The sequence below is a fragment of the Hermetia illucens genome, chromosome 6, assembly GCF_905115235.1.
Source record: "Hermetia illucens chromosome 6, iHerIll2.2.curated.20191125, whole genome shotgun sequence".
Lineage (NCBI taxonomy): Eukaryota > Metazoa > Arthropoda > Insecta > Diptera > Stratiomyidae > Hermetia > Hermetia illucens.
In genome coordinates this window covers 16,638,572-16,658,589 of record NC_051854.1, presented here as the reverse complement: position 1 = coordinate 16,658,589, position 20,018 = coordinate 16,638,572, and the positions used below count along the sequence as shown (strand labels likewise).

General features: G+C 37.3%; 1 protein-coding gene across 1 annotated transcript in view; it reads right to left on the bottom strand.

The window, feature by feature from the left end:
• LOC119658969 (leucine-rich repeat serine/threonine-protein kinase 1) overlaps nt 1-20,018 on the bottom strand; it is a 45,329-nt gene that overhangs the window by 4,690 nt on the left and 20,621 nt on the right. The window contains exons 14-33 of the mRNA XM_038066848.1: nt 19,670-19,915; nt 19,424-19,607; nt 19,075-19,348; nt 18,720-18,954; nt 18,541-18,658; nt 18,291-18,472; nt 17,983-18,228; nt 17,681-17,920; nt 17,201-17,324; nt 16,910-17,131; nt 9,805-10,416; nt 9,521-9,748; nt 9,270-9,455; nt 8,996-9,184; nt 8,742-8,923; nt 8,517-8,673; nt 8,270-8,455; nt 3,545-3,674; nt 3,260-3,476; nt 2,958-3,200 (exon numbers count right to left, since the gene is read on the bottom strand). Of these exons, the coding sequence (XP_037922776.1) occupies nt 2,958-3,200; nt 3,260-3,476; nt 3,545-3,674; nt 8,270-8,455; nt 8,517-8,673; nt 8,742-8,923; nt 8,996-9,184; nt 9,270-9,455; nt 9,521-9,748; nt 9,805-10,416; nt 16,910-17,131; nt 17,201-17,324; nt 17,681-17,920; nt 17,983-18,228; nt 18,291-18,472; nt 18,541-18,658; nt 18,720-18,954; nt 19,075-19,348; nt 19,424-19,607; nt 19,670-19,915 (4,401 nt within the window). The remainder of the gene's footprint in view (nt 1-2,957; nt 3,201-3,259; nt 3,477-3,544; nt 3,675-8,269; nt 8,456-8,516; nt 8,674-8,741; nt 8,924-8,995; nt 9,185-9,269; nt 9,456-9,520; nt 9,749-9,804; nt 10,417-16,909; nt 17,132-17,200; nt 17,325-17,680; nt 17,921-17,982; nt 18,229-18,290; nt 18,473-18,540; nt 18,659-18,719; nt 18,955-19,074; nt 19,349-19,423; nt 19,608-19,669; nt 19,916-20,018) is intronic.

The following is a 20,018-nucleotide window of genomic DNA, read 5'->3' as shown; positions in this document are numbered from 1 at the left end:
TCTACTCTTCTGCCAACTTAATCAATTTGTGTAGATGCATTTACACACTTTTCTGAAGATGGAATACTACCAAAACTCCTAAAAACAGGGCGCATACGGCTAATATGGACTGAATCATGTATACCAGATGAATGATCGCAAAAGTATGATATGTCCTATTTATCAAAAATCTATTTATCACTATCGTAAAATTTATTATTTCATCTCTCATTTTTATTTTGTTTGGCTATACACCTAAGGGAAGACAATCCTAACCTCATCCAAGTTACTATAGCGAAGCTCTCATTTTTTCATAATATCTTACTATGTATCATAGACTTGGTGACTATGAAACTACAACAACTACAACAAAAGCGACAAAATTAAAGACGAAATAAGCTACCTATCGGAAACTATTCGAAAACAGATACTGCTTACAACTAGACCTGGCATTGAAAACTCACAACGATACCTAACAACCAGCATTCTGCAGTGCGCTGAACTTGCAACCGTTTGTGAATACAAACAAACAGTTTTTATCTGTTAGAGAAACAAACAAAAAGCAAAATCCGAACGATAGAAATCCAGATCTCCAATCGCCAAAAAGGAGCTAATTCTGGAAATGAAAAAAACTAAAATACATTTCACACGCGTGTTAGAAACTCCATAATCTAAGAATTTGTTACCGAACTCGGTGTAACTTTTCATCTGGAAAACGACGAAAAAAATAAAGAGCCCAATCCTTGCAGAAGCAAAGAAGGATCACTGACTCCAGGACAATTAAAAATGAGCAAAAACCTCAAGCCTTTGCCCTGCACTTTTTTGAAGTGTTTAAGCTTAAAAATATTACTGAAGGGAAAAGTCTGCCATTCCCAACCGAATCATCTTAGCTTAGAAGCTAAGGGAAATTAATATGGCCACGACATGGTGATAGACAATATGATAATGGAACTTTTACACTTTACGTATCATTGCGCAACATTAGTGTCACCGGGATGTCTAATTAAGCAACTAAAAGATCATATCTTAAATTTAATATTTATAGAAAAGAATAGAACAAAATATCTTAGTTGACCAGATACTGAGGAAGGGTTCAACTTGCGCCCGACATACGCATTTGTAAATAAATATCATGTCTTGTTGATTCTATTAGAAAGCGTGGATAGAAGGGACAAAATTGGAATTAATGTATAATAATCTAGTGTCCCAAATTTACTGTGTGAGATAGTTTGGCATATATTTTGATACCAACTTAACATGGAAGCCTCATATTATAAAACAAAACGGGAACAAACAAAATTGCAGTTAAAAAACTATATTGGCTACTGAACAAAAAGTCTAAACTGAACCTATTCACAAAAATTTTATTATACTGATCCATACTAAAATGAATCAGGACTGATCTACAAATTTCTTTGCATAGCAATCCAATCTTGCGTAAATAGAACGCACCCAGCCCAAAATTATTAGGTCAATACTCGGTGCACCTAAATATGTTAAAAAATTAATGCTAAGAGATACTAGCATTAGTACAGTTGAAGCAGAAATAATTAAAAGTTAGTAAAACCTACGCAAAACGCCTGGCAACGCATCTTGCAATCTAAATTTCATAGAAGACTAAAACGCATTAACCCCATAGAGCTGACGATACAAAAACAGTAGAAGTTAGTTATCATACAAACAAGACAAAGTGCTCGACCAAAGCCGGCAGGGCAACACCATTATAAATAGCTCTATCGACATAGAATCAGACGAAATGGAGTTGATTTTTCTAATTCCAACCTCATTGGTAGAATCTCGTTTACCTACCAGCTCTACAAGGACTGCATGAGAAGCCTAAAAAGACACTACACCACCCGAATTAGGGATTCAAATCTTTTTATCTTCTTTATTTTAGTTTTATGGGTTTCAATCCGTTAAACACCACGTACTTGTAAGAGTTTTAATAAATTAAAAACACTAATACTTGCGACAGCGCAGGGTTATTCTCTAAAACTAAATTAAGAGCTAAAAAAAGAAAACCAGAGATCAAATATATGACCTAATACCTAGGACACAAATAGAGTAGAAATGAAAAAACAAAAGAAAAAAAATATTTCGCAGCGGTTCAATTCGTTTAGATCAGGATCGACAACCTAATATTAATAGGTGGCTATCACGGAAAGCTCCAAATCATCTTAAATTTTTGTGTTGAAGGCAACGAGTTTACCATTGAAAGTGCTTCTCTCGTAACTTTAACCATGTCATCCAGGGTGTACTGAAAATCAAGCACCTATTCGTGGCGATCTCTTCAGATTTGGAAAAGTTTCTCAAAATCAGCTATATTGCAAAACTCTGAGAATTATTATCACTTTTTTGTTAAGGGTACTGGGAGTCCTGAGTCCGCACCCACTTGGTGACGGACTGGATCACTTGGGAAGCAACTTACTTCCTCTTTTGTAGTCCACGGACTCCTCTTTTTTAGATTAAAGACCCAAGTTTTCAAAAAAGAACGAAAATCTTCATTGTTATCAAGCTATCCCCTAATCAAGTGCGACAGTTCCTATACAATTTATGTGGTCTCGTTAATTGTTATAATATTACAATACTTGGGATTCCCACTGACGACATTCATAATTTTCAAGCTGATTTTCCTCGCAATTGTATATAATTAGGATCAAAACAAAGCTAAAAAAAAAATAAACCTTTTTAATAGGAAATAAAAATAAACAATGGCCAAATTTACTATGATAGGTACCATCGTCTAGTCGAATAAATGCAAGTATGAATTTGTAAACTTCACGCAGTCTCAAATGAATAATAATAAAGCATAATTAGTGGTGATTTACGTAATTCATTTCATACAGAGGGAGGAATAGGAAAAAATCGAAGCAAACAGATCAAATACAATTTAACCTTTTCAGCATACATAATGATCCTTCCTACCAACTATGTCACGTCTTCCAAACTACTACTACTATGCAAAATGAATTACTTACCCCTCACTTGGTATGACACAAGCACTATACAAAATCTGTCCTGAGCACAATTCCGTTAAAACAAATGAACCTTCCGCACATGCATAATTTGTTGGTATTTTTGTAGCATCGACCAAAAATAATCGACCATTCAAAAGTCCTACAGCTACACGTTGAATGTTTGGCATATAAAGTAATGTTATAACTGGACTTTTTATTGCAGGATCCATAATATATGAAAATATGTGAGACGAATCCGAAAGCCTGTGAACGATTGAAATGTTTATTTTGAAAAAATAACCCGAAATTATCTGCTTCTTTACCTGTAAGCATGTAGATTCCCAGCAGAATCTCCAATCCATATGGCATTCCCTACAATACAGCAGCACATAAGATCAATTTTTGCCTCTCTGCTATCTTCCAGATTCCTTTCACAACTGATACTTCTGTACTGGGCCCAATTGCTGTTGTTTGAAACTCCAATAATATCGATTCGTCGTCTGAAGCATGGTAACCACAAATCGTAGTTACTATTGGTTTCTAGGGATTGCAAAAGAATGGTTTTTAGTGATTTGTTTGAAATGCAAAGTGGTGTAAATATGCAGTACCTTCTGAATCGATAGGAACGAATACACCACATATCGCATTATGTTCGTGTACAAGCGGGACAACATCCAACAAATGTATGAACTCAGGAGCGCTTAGTAAGGATACAATTTGACTTGCTGATGGACGTTTCTAGAAGAACAGGAAATATATTTGCTTTTGATTTTCTTCATTTTTAACATTGTTTGACTTTATTTGAAAAATATATTTGTTCAGAATTTGATGATCTTGACGAATAAAAAAACGGCTTAAAATCTTTAGGGTTTAGATAATGTAAGGAAGTACCATCATAATCATGTTTTCACTTTTTTCTTTTTTTTGTTTTACAATGATCAAATATGAAACGAGCATTCATAAGCAGTTTGTAAATGATGACCTGACATCAGATAGCTGCGACCAGCGTGTGACAAATCAGAACTAGGCTAATGGGGCCGATCAGGGAAGGAGAAAATGCTACCAATACGATCTCTGTTACGACGAATACTATATTCTCCGAAGAAAAGGAACCAAACAAACTAACCGTTACCGTAGGAAACCTGTAATGAACACTGCAATGGGGGAAGAGGAAATAATCTAGTGTAAATCTGAAGTGATTCTTGACAGCTGCGAGCTGCAAAACAATTCGAAAAATTGGGGAATTTCGATAATTCCAGTCCGTCCGCGACTAAGTGCCACTCAATCGAAATTCCCGTTGATATGGTTGCAATCCGCTTTGCTAGTTTGTTCAGGAAGGCGAGTCGAGTTCTTTTTATTTCAGTAAATCACATGCCATTAACAAAATTTACATGTCTTAAAACATCGAATCGAGGCTTTGTGTGAATTACAACCCAATACGAGTTGTAGTCCACGACAACGAATAATGGGAAATAATAAAAGAACAGGAACGAGGGAATGATGCTTTCCTACCAAAGCTCTTTTTAAGGCCCAAGTCATGAAGCCCTACCCTTCCTTCACATTTCAATAGGCCCAAAATCCCAATAATTCAATTGATATCGGGTAAAAAATCAATATGGCATTGACTACATATAAATACTGATTGTACGTCATCAAACCCAGGTACCAAGATCGAATGAAGTAAAACTTCCATGACTCGCATCTTCGATGCCTTTTTCCACGCACTTAAACATTTGAGCTCTGAGAAGAAGAAAATGACACCGTCCAGTTTCTAATCCCGCTAATCTTGAACTGATTTTTTCTATTTGCTCTTATATTTTCTTAACTTTTTTTCAACAATCATTCCTTTGCAGATCCTAATTCTGGACCAATTCCTCCTTTATAGTATGTTCTTCGATGTTTACTCATAAGTGTTTCTTTTTGAAAGGAACCGCGGCTCCACCGACGTGCACACAATTTTTTATCTATAGTAATTCAAATGGTGATGCTAGGAACAGCACTTAAACAGTAAAGGAGTGCATGTGTCTCAGGAAATCGTGGGGGAAGCCATGCATCCTTGTTATGTTTACTTCCATTTACATTGCACAAAATAGAAACGGCCACATGGCGACCACAGAAATGAGTTCAGCACCAGTCCCGAAATCCAACAAGCGGGCTATCGAAGAACGACCTCTAAACAGTCTCAATGAAGTGGAAGCAGGAATGTCAAATGTCCAAAATTCAGGGACACCGATGGACGAATTTTTCTGAATATTCTTGACGGTGGCTTTGAGTATTTATTCAGAGAGGGTGGGTTAAGGGTAAGGTTGAAGATATTGAGTTAGGAAGGGCGAATTGAAGACGAGGCGTGTAGAGCCGGCGTGGGACATCATACAATAATCATTCTCGTGCCATTGTATTGTATTTGGATTATTTGACCTACTGGAAGACAAACAATGGTTCTATGCCTAAGGAGCCGTTTTGAAACAAAATAAGACACAGAAGATTGAAGTATACTTTCTCTTCACTCAATAAATACACTCTCGTCACCTCGAAACCTCAAGTTAACTGATACGCGCCGAGCTTGACGGTTACATGTATGTCGCGAGTTTTGAGTTCCGTATTGGCTTACCTACAGACATACTGATTTCTATTAAACCCAATCAGGTTTTGTTTACTTTTGCCAGACTACAGAACTGAGCACCTAAAGTATAAGATTTTTATAGCACGTGTTTTCTCAGTTATTTTCGGAGATGGATGGTTTTCTTCTGGCTAGGCGGCTATGAAACTTCGCTGCCCACAATATTCTCCGTCAATGTCGTGGCGTTTTGAACGTATTTCTACAATGGGATGTTCCAATTTATATCCAACTTAGCGGTTATGTTAAACGTTTTATAATATGGTGGACTGCATTCAGCCAAACCGCCGCTTTATTTGTTATTTTACGGAAATTTCGACCACGAAGTGACGGCATGCAGTATAACGTTATCAGTTCAACTTTTCGGTCATTTTGTCCTTCAGTAAAACGTGATTTTGGCAAATATTAACTTTGTTTTGGTTTCTGTTGAAAAGTACGTATTTAACTAAAAAGGTACTGAAAAATGAAAAAAGAAAACTACTGAGGTTCAGATGAACTTAAAAAAGATAAATTAGTTACATTAGTACATAGGTAAATTTGGTACCTTTGGTACTAAACTGGGGCACAAATATAAACTACGATAAGGGAACGATCCCAATAGTCTGAACGCCCCAATTGATAACCAAGCCAAAACGCCGTTGCTTTCACCAATTCAATCATAGCATTTGCTCAAATATTATAGCTTGGAGGGTAAGAAAAACAAAGAAAAATTATTTATTATGCATCCAATTCAAGGTAGTAATAACACTCACAGGAAACTTTGCGTGAGAAAGAGCAAAGGACATTCATCTCAAATGTCTTTGGCCTGCAATCATTTACGGAAATGTTAAAATTAAGCGCTTGGCGTTCCTTAGTGTCGAGAATCTCGTCAAATCTAAGATCGAAAAATCCCACGAACCAAGGCCCATTTATTTCAACTATACAACTATAACTAACCATTACGATAACATTCATAAATATCTTTGCCGTGGTTATTGTCTCCGGTTTCTCCAAGATCCCCTTACTAAGCTGGAATAACTTGAACGAGTTTTTTCATCGTGTTGGAACATTGAAGCATCACGTACTAGCATCTTTGAACCTTTCTCTAGTCTATTGTATACACCTACCGCATAATGGGGAGTTTATGGATAAAGTCGTTAGAATTGCAACTAGACATACTAATAAGCTTGTGAATTTTAAAAGTGACAATTCGATATTGTAAATTGTGATGAAGAGCTCAAATTACATTGAGATAGTGGCGAAAAGAACTATGAACTACCGACTCAAAGATGGCGGGTCAACGTCTTGATGGAAATATTGCGTAGCGTTCTGAATATTTGACCATTTCAAGCTTCAAAATTATCTCAATGCAACAATAATATTCAGATGCCAATAAAAACATGAGCAAGCCCAGATAAACCAACTAAAATCATATTAACGAACTAAATCCTCGAAGATATTATTCACTTCTTCTATGGCGTTGCAGTCTGATGTTGGTCTTTGGCCTCTCGAAGTTATCGTCTCCACTCTTTTCGCCCAAGCCACCGCGTCCTCCAATTCCGGAAACCGAACTAGCGTTTCCACTGAGTCCTCCCATCTGTCTCTGGGCTTTCCGGGTAGTAATTTTTCTTCCAACTAGTCTGTAGTTTCACACACTCTTCATAGAATGCCTTTTGGAGCTTTCGAATATTAATATCATTAGCAGCTTCTGGGGTCGACCTATAGTAGGTACAACTCAGTGTTGTACCTTAGTCGCCATTCGTCGTCCACCCTCACTGGACTGAGGATTCTCCTGAGACCTGATGTTCAAAAGCATTTTTTGCTCTCCGAAAAATCACTTGCCAAAATTGGCCGAAACAACGATCGCTTGATATGCTGGATAGTGATTTAAGATTCTCAGGATTTCTAGCAGATCAGGCCTATGATGGAGCAACATGACGCAACCGGCCAAAACGAGCCCACCCGTTTCTGAACGGCGCAAAGATTGATGAAAAAGTACAAAATTATGGCGTAAAGAGCCAGAAAAAAAAACACCGACATTGATAAGACTGGAACTATAAAGAGTGACAGCCACTCGGGACAAGAATTTCGTGAATAAAACTTTGAATACCATCACGCCGCTAATCAGGACAAGATCCGTGGTATGTACTACTTGCGTTGATCCCCTGCAGTCATAAAGCTCCCCATATGCTTGATCATCCAGAATTCAGATCGACTTTTTCAACTATCTAGGATCCAGCCAAAAATCATAACTATCATTCGTCATCCTCATATATATTTTAAAGTTTAAAAGATGACTTTACTGCAGTTTTACAGACGACTAATTTCTCCGTTATTCCATTTCCAGAACTTCAGAAACCAGTCGCAACTCAAAGAAATTCGCAAATTCAAAGAAACCAGTTTAACATCCGAGATCATAGCAGCTTCGGAGGAATGGCAGGGAGTGGAACAACGCATTGGTCCTTCGGAATTAATCTCTAACCAATATCTCAAGAAGCTCTCGAATATCGAGATGGAACATTTTGCTAGACATTGTTCTTCCAAATACTTTTGAGAAATAATAGGAAGGAAAGAATAATAAATATATATATCAAGCACTTTTCATGAAATCAAAACAGCCATTTTATCAATTACAGCCACGCAGCCTTGCCTTGGTTAGTTGATGGAAAAAAAAAACCTACTACCAACTTCCAAAATTTTGAAAACTTTTAAATTTAGTCTTAAATAATTACTGTACCTTTGGTGCCTCGTCCCAGCATAACACCATAAGATCCAGACAATACGTTGGAAATTGTGTCTCCCTCTGAGTGAGGGCAGGTCTGCTTCCCTCAAGTATACATTCTTTTATTGATTCCTGCCCCTCAAATGGCTGCCGCAATGTGATGATTTCATATATGAACATTCCAAACGAAAAACAATCGACCTGTTTCAAAAATAATAGAATTTTTCGATATAAAATAACTTCCAATAGGCAAAAGACTCACCTTCTCTGTATATTCTTCCTCTCCATTGTATCTAATAATTTCCGGAGCCATGAAGCCTTCTGTGCCTCCAAAACCTTTAGATCCATTAGGTGCAGTAAATCGACTTATTCCATAATCAGCTATTTTTATATGCACGCTGTATTTGGAATAATTTTCACTGCAAACAGATATGAATTGACGAGTTATTTTTTGTGGTGTAGGTGGATATAATCCAGATATACTCACGCATGCGGTTGTGGGAAATCCCAAACCAATACATTTTCTGATTTTAAATCCCTGTATATAATGCGTTTTCGATGTAAATATTCAATTGCCTTGGCCGCTTGTAAGACCATTATTTGGAATATATTTGGGTTAATGTGAGCACCACTTCGTCGGTATTGTCGGAGGATTGCATCCAAGCCACCCTAAGAGGAAGCGAAATGTAAACCACTCATTAAAAGACTATTTATCAAAGCTACCAAATATATTTCGCTTACCAAAGGAGCTAAATCAAGAACAAGTGCTAGAGGCTTAATACATATCCCCACTAATGGGACGATGTTAGGATGTTTAAGTGTTAGAAGCACGGATAATTCTTGTCTTGCAGTACAATAAGCTTTACATGAATGCTGCAAAGGATCACGATCCCATTTTCCTAAGGCAATTTTATATGCTAGTAGAGCACTCTGTGAACATTAAAAGAAAATAGTAATCAAACAAAGAATTTAAGAATTCGTCCAATTTTTTGAGAGAACAAAATTTTACACTTACTTCCTTTGAACGGGGCCCAGGAGGTACCGGTTGCAACATTTTCATCGCAACCGGCTTGAATATTCGACTTGTGCTAACTTTAAGGGTAGCTTTAAAAACAAACCCAAAAGCACCACGGCCTAATAGTGCCCCTTTTACGATATTATCCGGATTCACGGCATATCGGTCTGGTATATCAACGAATATCTAGTCACGATTTAAAGAATTATTCCAAAAATATCGTTTGAATTTTTTAACAAAACTCAACATACCACATCAGGTGCTACTTTTTTCATATCAATCTCTAAATGCAGTGGGCAACATAATTTGATTTCGTTATATACTGAGAGAATACATTCCTCGATCATCCAACAGTAGCAAATAAGGAAGTTTGTTTCGTTATTTCCGTACAATAAATGCCCGTCAACAGATGTATTTCTCGATGAACCCGCCGAGTCTGGTCCTACTCCTGAGTCAGCATCCGAAAAAGTTATTGAATCCTAAAGTATTCAAAATATAATTACAATTGAAAACTAGAAATAGTTTCAATCCATACCTCAGATTTCCTTTCCCTTCGAATATTCAAATACGAAGAAAGCGCTTTAAATTTAAATGCATCATCATCGCAAGATCCTTTTGCTCCTGCTGACGATGATGAAGGCTGGGGCATACACGCAGGATCCACATCTCCACTATCTACCACCCGCTCAAGACACTTCGGGCAGAAAACCAGTCGCGTTATAAGGAAACGGCCTTCAGAAGTATGCACAAATCTTGTCCCAAGTGACGGATACCAATCCTCCAGGAGCAAATCAATGTGATCTACTGACAATGCAAGTAATTTCGACATTTCCGTAAAGCATGGTTCCAGTAGTAATGACTTTTGTGAGTCATCTAAATCTTCTGAACTAATTTTAATTTCCAAATCATATAGTGGCAAATCAATCTCTAAAATGCTCGAAGTTGATAGATTGATGTCTCCCCAATTTCCATCTAGTTTTAATTTGAAACGGTTCGAAGACAAACGAAAAGGGTTTGATGCACTGAAAGGTATCTCCCATATTCGCATTATCACTACATCACCGATGCATAAGGCTAATCCAGTTTGCCATAATTTCCATTGCGCATGTATTTCTAATATTGACTTCAAATCGTTTCCCTCGTTTATCTGAAATGGAATGTCGTAAAAAATCAGTTGATGAAAATATAAATCCGACCCGAAATGCGATTCCAACAAATAAACACCAATAATCATACAAATGATAACAATAGGACATCGATTGATGAGAGAAGGGATTAATCCATCGAAAAGATGAGAGGAAGAATTATTTCATAGCGTACGATACCAAAAAACGTGTAACATCTAACATTCTAAGGGTTAGTAGAATGTACGGTAGGAGGGAATATCTTCTTCCTCCAGGACATAACCAATATACAAATCATCTGGAACTGTAAACCAATTGAAGACGTTTTTTGGAAAAACGTTTTTTCATTGTTACTGCATATACAGTATTTCGGAGGCTAATTTCAAAGGAGAAGAGGGGAACGAATGGTTTCCGAAATACTGTATATGTGGCATTGTTTCTATTGATATAAATTTAAAGATTCCTTTAGAGCCGGTTGGACAATAAAACAATGTGTAAATTCACCGAATGATTCTCCTCTTCCATACCTATATCGGAATAAGGAAATCCTCAATTAAATCAACACTTAGCCCAGTTACTCTTCCTAGCGTTGATGGAAGAATTTAGCTCCCCTTACCATGACCATACTTTACAATGCGAGAACATACAAAGCGAATGGAGGTTAGCTGCATTATGAAACGCCTTTTAGAATACCGAATCACAATTTTCACTTACATTTTCCCTAGGATTTGTGCCATCATCACAAAAGCTATTTCCTTGAAAACGTTTTCGACGATCTAAAACTGCATCGATCACTTTTTTGAGTCTTAATGATAGCATTCCCCTTTTTATTATGGCAGTGAGGTTTTCATAGTTACAAGTTGAACTCTAAGGACAAATCTTATTAAAAGTGAGCCTTGCTGTTTTAATTAAATGTCGAAAATTAGCTTCGATGTTGTAATGTTTAATCAACAATATCGACAAGTAAATTTCTAATTACAAATTGTTCCCAGAAGGAGGAGCAAGTAAGTAGTTAAACTTATGCTTAAAACTAACGAAGGAGACAAAGCCAAAGGACCAAAACTGTACTGCATTCTAAGGTCGACATAATCTCGAAGTGTGAAAGTAGCTATGGCGCTCGACGAAGGGGAGTTTAAAAATGTCCCCACTACGTATACTACCGGAGGTGATGCGAAATATAATTTTCGAAGTGGCAGTGCAGGCAATAATAGAGTTTCAAAAAGTTACATATATCAATGAAAATTTGGCGTTATCATAAAAAATGAGATTCAGAGGTCGAAGCTGGGAAGGATAGCTTACTCAGCGAAAGTTCTTGAAATTTCCTGAAATGAGATCAGTACTCATAGGGGTTGCCTATCAAAAGATGTTCAGGAGGTTTTAAACGAGTGGCACATCCAATAGTATTTGCTGACATTGAGTGTCAGCTTGTTAACCGAGCGCCAACGCACCAGATTGTAAGAGAGCACAATCCAACGGAGACAAAACGAAAGCAAATAATTTAAGGTCGTCTGTATAAAGCAGACACGGACAGCTGAGATTGGAGCAAGGATCATTAATAAAAAACAGGAATAGTTAGGGGCCAAGCATAAGGAATTGGAAAACATCAGAGAAAGGAGAAAAAAAAGAACGGAAAAGTAGGAAGAGAGTCATGAGATAATTGACGAGGGGAAGTTGAAAGAAAGAAAGAGTTTGGAGAGGAAAATATTGCGGTTAACGCCTGAAAAGACGATGAAAATACTGTGTACATCCTGCTATGAATTAAAGCGTTTAACAACGAAGTTAATATAGTCCGAGAGGTTTGAAGCAGTAGATCAAGGTTTCACAAAACTATGCTAGTTAACGGTCTCTTTCTAAATAAGGAAAAGGAAGGAAATCCCTCCGGGACCAGCTCCCACTTTGGTGTCAAAATTACCAATAAGGAACTCAACCAAGAAAAGGATAAGAAGAAAGCTCGAGAGATTCGGAGCAATGGTGGGAGTGGGAAAAGATTCGATGGGATTACGGGATAGCGAATGTGGGACCAGAACGGGTTCAAATCACCACGAGCAAGGACAATCTCGCTTATATGTTTGAAAAAAGCATGGTCGTTCTTAGAAGCCAGAAACTTATTTTGTAGTGCATGCTTCAGATGGATGTTTTATGGATCTCCGGTGTGAACCGAGTGAGGTTAAAACGTAAGTAGGGGAAGAAGCGACGTAACAGAAGAAGCAATTGGAAAGCTTATTGTAAAAATTGCTCAGCATTTAATCACACGTTGAGTTAAATAATGCGTGATTCCAGTGGATTGAAACTAGGGCTGAATTAGAATCGTCAAACTTGGCTTTGTGAAAATTGAACTTAGCTAATTTGTTATTGGAATGATAGAGCTTCGCTTTAACTTCAAAGCGGAGAAAAGAAGGGAAGAGTGGGAGGGGATATTGAAAGGAATTAGAAAACTAGGATTATTAGGCCAGTTGAGCATGGATAGTTTAAAATCGCCGCAAAGAAAGGGAAGGAAGGGAACCTGACAGTAAGGAGTTCAGACAAACTGTCAAGTAATTCTTCATACATGAAGGAGGGAAAAGCATAGAGCAAATATATACAAGATGCAGTGAACGGAACAGAGTCGGACTGGGAGACACCTAAGGTATGATAAGAAGACCATAAGATGAAACAGAGGAGGAAAAGACGGGTTCGACCCGGAGTTCATGTTTAATTGCAATTAGAACCTACCACCACTGGACTTGCGTGATGTAGCTTGGTCTTTGTCACAATGAAAAATGCAGTACCCTACGTAGGAACCTATGCAGAAGGTAGAAGAGCTGACGAAAAACTCATCTACCGACTCGAATTCTGTGACTCTGTGATTAAAGGCAGTAGAGGCGGCACCCCCATTGGCACGTTAGGATGAGCCTGAACTGCAATTTGAAAATTTTCTCCGTAATAATTTCATCAATTTCATTTCATCATATTGTCGAACCGTTCTTGGAGCGGTAATAGCAGCTAGAGGATTAGCTTGTAGCTGAATCACTGCATCATGCAGCGTTTCACAATGAAATCAGCTTTTTCGTATAAAGTGGATTTGGAGGCACCCTTTCCTTTCTTTTTTTTTCTGGCATCATGATAGGTTTCGCAATGGTTTTCACTGAAAAGTTGCAATATATTCTACAAATACTAACTAATCCTCGTAACTTTCCATGTTCATTTTACTTCTAATTCAAAATCCAAACAAATGTAAAATTCATTGGAAAAGAGGCATATGATAATCTTTGCTTCATGCTGTGAAGTGGATTTCTAACTCGGCGTTTTTGCTTATTATTTCTGGAGAAACCCTTTCGGCGACTTTAAAATGGTATCGAAAATACTTCTCTATACTAAAATACTGCCCAGTGAGCCTATGTCACTTACCAAAGGACGCACGACATTCGAGTGATGTAGCATGATGATGTCTAATAACGGAAAAAAATGCAGTCACAATAAATTGTCATACTAATGACAATTAATAGTCATGCTAATGACAATTTATAGTTGCAACATCTTGCAATATCTCTAACTTCAACGCTGCACTCTAGACAATTCGTGGAAGCTAAAGACATCTGCTTAAGAGCGCCGAGCCACTACTAAGGCACTATATGTCGAAAATTATTTGCGTAAAGCAAGCAGTCATGGCACAGATATATCCTCCAAACTAGGACTTCTCAAAGTTACACTCTCCATAAATAAAATAAATTGAACTAGCTACCTTGATTTCAAGCCGTTAATCTTTTATTGATGGTGTGGTGTGTAGGTGAGCGTTTTAGTAAGGTAATACAACTTAAATTAAAATTCGAATTTTTATTAATTTTGATTTAATATTTTTGCAAATTAATGCAATCGAGTAGAGCAATATTGATATTAAAAAATATGTAACTGACCGTTTCGTCCAGGGCAGAGACAACTCATCAGATACTGACTTCCTTCTGCTCCAGAAGCAATGTTATTAAAAGTAGTTGCCATTTGTTACTCGCTCTTTTATACATATATGTCGTGTCGTAAAGGAGCAAACATCACCTGTCAGTGGCGCCACTTCCAGGTCAGATATGAGGGAGTATCTGATAAATTGCTTCTGTCCTGAACGAAACTTCAGTAGTTTTTTTTTTCTTAAATTGAGTTTTGTCTAAAATGAGGAATCCGTGGACGTAAAAGGTGAGGGGCAGTTATCCGTCCAACCATATTCATTCGGTCTTGTCTTCTATTTTTAAATGAAATATTGATAACTCTTCCCAAGGATGATAAGCAACCCTAAATCGTTTTCTTTCTGAACAATTTATTCGCTATTAACACCAGCTTCAAGCACACCCCTCATAATAATAATAATAAAAGGGATCGAAGTAAGCGGCTTATTTTATCAAAAAATTTAAAAAAAATTGGCATCTGTAATGACTGAGTACAGTGCGATTGGTCATTTCGATGGCAAATTTGTTCGCGTCATTTTATAAGAAATTAGTTGAGGGGTTAGAGCACGAGGCTGCCATACGGAAGGTCGTGGTGCAAATGTCACTGGTGGCGGTGGGATTTGTATCGTAGTTTGAGGTCAGATACTAGCCGGAGTACCTGAATCAAATCAGACTAATAATCTCGGCGAGCGCAATGCTGACCACATTGCTTCCCATAGGGTACTATAATCCTATAGTGTACCGTTACAGCCTTGAATGAAATACTCTAACACACTTCAAGGTTCTGATCCAATTTTATTGCACCAACGATTATTATTCTTTTGAATTAGACTATGTGTTATCTGCTTTGGTTCATGTTTTTCGTATATGTACAAGTCACTCACTCGTTAACAAGATGCACGCATTTACAGCGACCCAATCCAGAAGATGTTCTGATCTGAGCACAACCAACGCTTACTCATGTAACTTTCGCTCTTGCTAATAAACTCTCAATCCTTGTGACAACTGAAGAACTAATCCAAATGAAATCCCACAATATCAACATTTTCAAACCTGTTCAAATCAATCTCTTCATTAAAAACGCTTCGCTAGAGTCTTAAGACTAAATTTGTTCCTCAATAACTTTAAACTAAACACCTAACCATGTAATTACCACATACCTTCCCAAATAATTCGAAGCCAAAGCTTGGGTAAGACACGCACAAAATTTTTTTGGTGAACTGTTTGTAATAACAGGAGCAGATGCTACGGTCAGTTAATCCTATTTGTAGTAAGTTAAATTTAACTTTTGCTGTAAACGTGTCTCAGTTTTCACTGCAGAACTAAATTCTATCACTATTGCCCTACTCAGTGCAAGAAAATTGGAATTATGTGTGCATCAAAAGTTCATATTGGCTTTATCACTGCTTTATATAAATATCAGCACTTTAAATTTCGAATGCAGCTTGGAAAATTTGTTGAGTAGCCAGTACAAGTTTTTTTTTCGGCCTCAGTATGTTTCTTCCAAGAAAGCCTTCTGTCTAGGTGCATTCGTAAATATTTTATCTTCTTAGACTGAGGAATGGATACGCTGTTAAGCTTAACTGGAGGACATGCTCGTTTCTTCAATGTGAAAGTCACATGACAACAGTTTGCTCCTTCCGTCCAGCGGACGAACCATTGCTCAACCTCTTTCATATGATTCTCGAGGTCTCGAGATGCAACACTGGGATTGGAACGTGCTCATTTGTCAGCAAGTCTGTCGTATATATCTAGTATAGTAGAGAGCCGAGAACAATACCTTGGGGTTTAATAACAAATCTACGTCCTGAGAACTGTATGCGCATTCGTAGGTAGCTCTTCCTTGATTTTGCAGATGATACTCGCATGCCAGACCTTGTCAAATCCTTGTGCAACATCAAGAAATACTACTGGGCAGTACCCTTGGAGGCTAACCAATGAACTCGACACAGTTTCATGTTTTTTCCTGAACCCGAACTGATGAGAAGGAATAATTTTCGTTGTAGCTTTCACATTAATGGAATCCATGCAAGCAGAAAAAGGTGAAGATGGAGTTTCCATTAAACGGAAAAAAGGTGCCATCTACAAGGGGCCAACCGGATATGAGAATAAATTCGACCAAGGATGGAAACCCTGCTTGCATCTGGAGTCAAATGAAAGGACCCCAAAGGAAATACAAGTGAATGTTGCATGCTTTTTTTCAAACAGAGATGTGATCATCTTTGCTTCATGCTTCACCAAAGTATCAGAATTTAAAAGCATTTTGTAAGGTGTAATCCGGAAACCCTCAATACTTGCTCAAAGCAAAATAGCAACCTTATATGAAGTAGTCATTCGCATGCGTCAATCTCAATTTGTCTACCATGATTTATTAGAAGAAGACTGAAAAATCAGAGGGCCATAAAACCAGAAGCGCATGGAATAATGGATACTACATCTCTAACCGAAAGTTCAGTGTAGGCGATTTTCTATACTCCATGAAAGTTAGTCGTACATCGCCTGGAATTATTTATATTTGCGGTAAATAAAAATGTTCTTTTTCCTTTTCCAAAAAATTCGAACCTATAATTATGAAATTTTAACTTAAACAAATTAAACTCACCGGCAAGCTGCTCCTATACGAATTTTTAACCACTCCGGATATCTCCTCGTCAGCCAACAATCTTGTAATTAGCCGTGACCAAAATCCAGATGGGAAATAGGTCATTAGTAGCACTCTCTTAAGCGGCAACGATTTTTTCTTTACACTTAAACTATACTGACAATTACCAGCCGAATTCAAATCCGAAAATGATGAAACCTTTAATTTAGTGCGTTGTGAAATCTGAAAATTTGTAATCTTGTTAGTGATACTAATCCGGAGCTAATAAACATGATATTTTCTTCGACATACCTTCACAATTGTACTTCTGTTCGCTTCAACATCATCATAGGTCGGCAACAAGGACGGTATTAGTAATGTTCTTGCATCCCATGTTAATGCCACTTCGAATTTATTTAATAAATTAACTATATAACTGTAATGATATAATAAAGTATTATTACTTCCCCATAAGAAAAGTATGCTTTTGTGTAAGCAATGATTCTCTTTTATTTTTTTCTAATCATCGAGAAAAGTTAACCCTGAAAATACTGAAATATGCCCACAAATACAACATTTTCGTCAAAAACTTAAGATTTTTTTTGGCAAATAAGAAACAATAGACAATAAACTCAAAGAAAACGAACTAAATCCGTCCTTATTAGTTTTGAAAAAGAAATCAGACAATACCAGATTGCTCATTTAAATCTAGCCTTTTCCTTGGAATTTATTCTAACAATTCTTCTCAATCTATGGATTGAGAATTGGAGAGAATTCTTGCCACCCATTTACCTTCGATTATTATTCGATGATGTCGCTGAATTTTTGAATAAAAATTGCAGGTCATCGAGTTTCATTATCCCCATTTTCGCAAATGGATTAATTTCGCGTATAGTAACCACATGCGCAAGCATATCGCACAGCCATTGTGGATCCAAAAAGTAAAAATCACGAAGGGTAGCGTCATCGTAATGCAGCAATACACCATTATCATGTAAAAACATCGTCGCTTGATTCAATTCAGCGTTATCCCTGTAGAATTTTATTCATCTCTTTGAAATCCAGAAATCAAATAAACCCAAAAAACCACTAACCTGAAGCTCTTATAGTTATGTAAACGCATCTCTTCTGCTACAAGACTTCTATACATTTCGGCATTCAGAACAGGATCCATGCCCTGAGCTTTTAGATTACTTGAAATCGTATTCACGATGTCTTCAAGAGCAATATAACTAGCAGGCACTTTTTGAAGGAGCAAGGGTTCTTTCGAACCAGGAGATCGTAATAGAAATGCCGTATCGTAGATTATGTTGGAGAGTAGCTTAATATTGTGGAGAGTGCTGTAAAATTAAAAGGAAAATCTTTGACGATTGTTGGATTCAAAGTATTGAAATGAGTATACCGGCAACTTATCTCTATCGAATCAATCACTCTTGGAAGTCCAACTTTCTCTGCATCTGGAATTGCTATGAACTTTTCTCGGATTATTTGTTGTAATTCTTCTGCTTTTTGTGGTGAAAAACTCTCACCGACCGCATCGTAATGCGTTCCGACTATTATTACAGGAGAATTGGGTGCGCGTGCCTGTGTTAAATTATCCAAAGCCATTAAAACCATGAGAATGTGACGATTTAAACGAAGCAAAAGCATACCTGAATATTTCCAAGCCATTGTAAGATTTCGGCAAGACCTTTGTGGCCATCTATTATCCTCCAGAGGACTAAATAAAGACTACGTTTTGAAAGGAAGTACTGATGTGTTGCATAATATCTATCCAGATAAAGAATTTATGAAAAAATGTGTTAACTGAATTCGATCAGATTGGACTCACTCTTTCTGGCCACCAAAATCCCAAGTACGGAATATAACCGGACCATACGAGCCTGGAGTACGTTTGCGTTTCTCGCACGCCCAAGTTCCAATGTCAACACCTACAGTTGATATATTTGATCCTTTACCAGTTTTGCTTCCTGTTTTATGTCCCATTCGTTTAGCCCAGTGATCCATAGATGGTCGATTTTTGTTACTTCCGCCTTGTCTTAGTAAATCCAATAAAGTGGTTTTACCTAAAATTAGTTACATTCAGAATTGCTTCGTTTTATTAAAGAATCACATCAACAAAGTTGATAATCTTCATTCTTTATTTTATCATTTCAAATAAGAATTCGGGGGGTTTCTAATCTTACCGATTCCTTCCACTCCAACGACCATCAGTTTCATACGAGCATAGGGACGTGCATCCTCATATATTGATTTTAAATACCCCACAATATCCATTGTTTTATATTTTTTACTTTCAATCATTGAACGTAGAGGCTCTTGCAGCAAACATCCTCTTGTATTCAAATTCCACAACCGCGACAAAAGTCCAATATGTGGTGGAAGATCAGTAACATCAACATTGCCGCTGATATTTAAAACACTTAAACTACTAAGCTCATGTATAGTGGCTGGAACTTCCTGTGGAAAATAAAGATTATACCAAATTTTGTTTCCGTAAAAGAAAGAAAAAGAGAGAGAGAGAAAGAATCGAACCTTCAGGCAATTGTTGCTTATATCCAACATTGATAAGTTTGGAAAGATCAGTTTATTCTTCAGAACCCCAACGACACTCCAATCAGAATCATCAGATTCATTAAAAGTAGAGTAGTCATCCGTAGATAATTGAATCCTTGTGAGGATATTGTCAGCTAGGATAAGGGTTCTAAGCGATTCTAATCTGGAAGAGAGAAAAAAACTTATGAAACAAAACAAAATTCACACTCAAAGCAAAAATTTCACCTCAAATGCCGACGATGTCTACAGACTGTTTTCAAAACTGTTGATCGGAAGGAAGACTTGGAAAATTGATCGCGATCACCACATTTTGCTTGACTCTCCACTGATGCAGAATCAAGTTCGTTGTAACATTTTAGATATGGATCACAATCTGCAATACGTGGAAGACTTGGCCAGCATGTTATTTCATTGTGACTTAAATCGAGCTGCTTCAAGTTTGCAGGATAGCTTGTGACGTGGCCCATTGACCTGAAAGAGAGGAATTTCGATTTACAAATTTACATTCAGAGATTAACGAAAATGCCTTCATAGCTCAATTATAACTAGGAGAATGGAGTCGTGGTTGGGACAC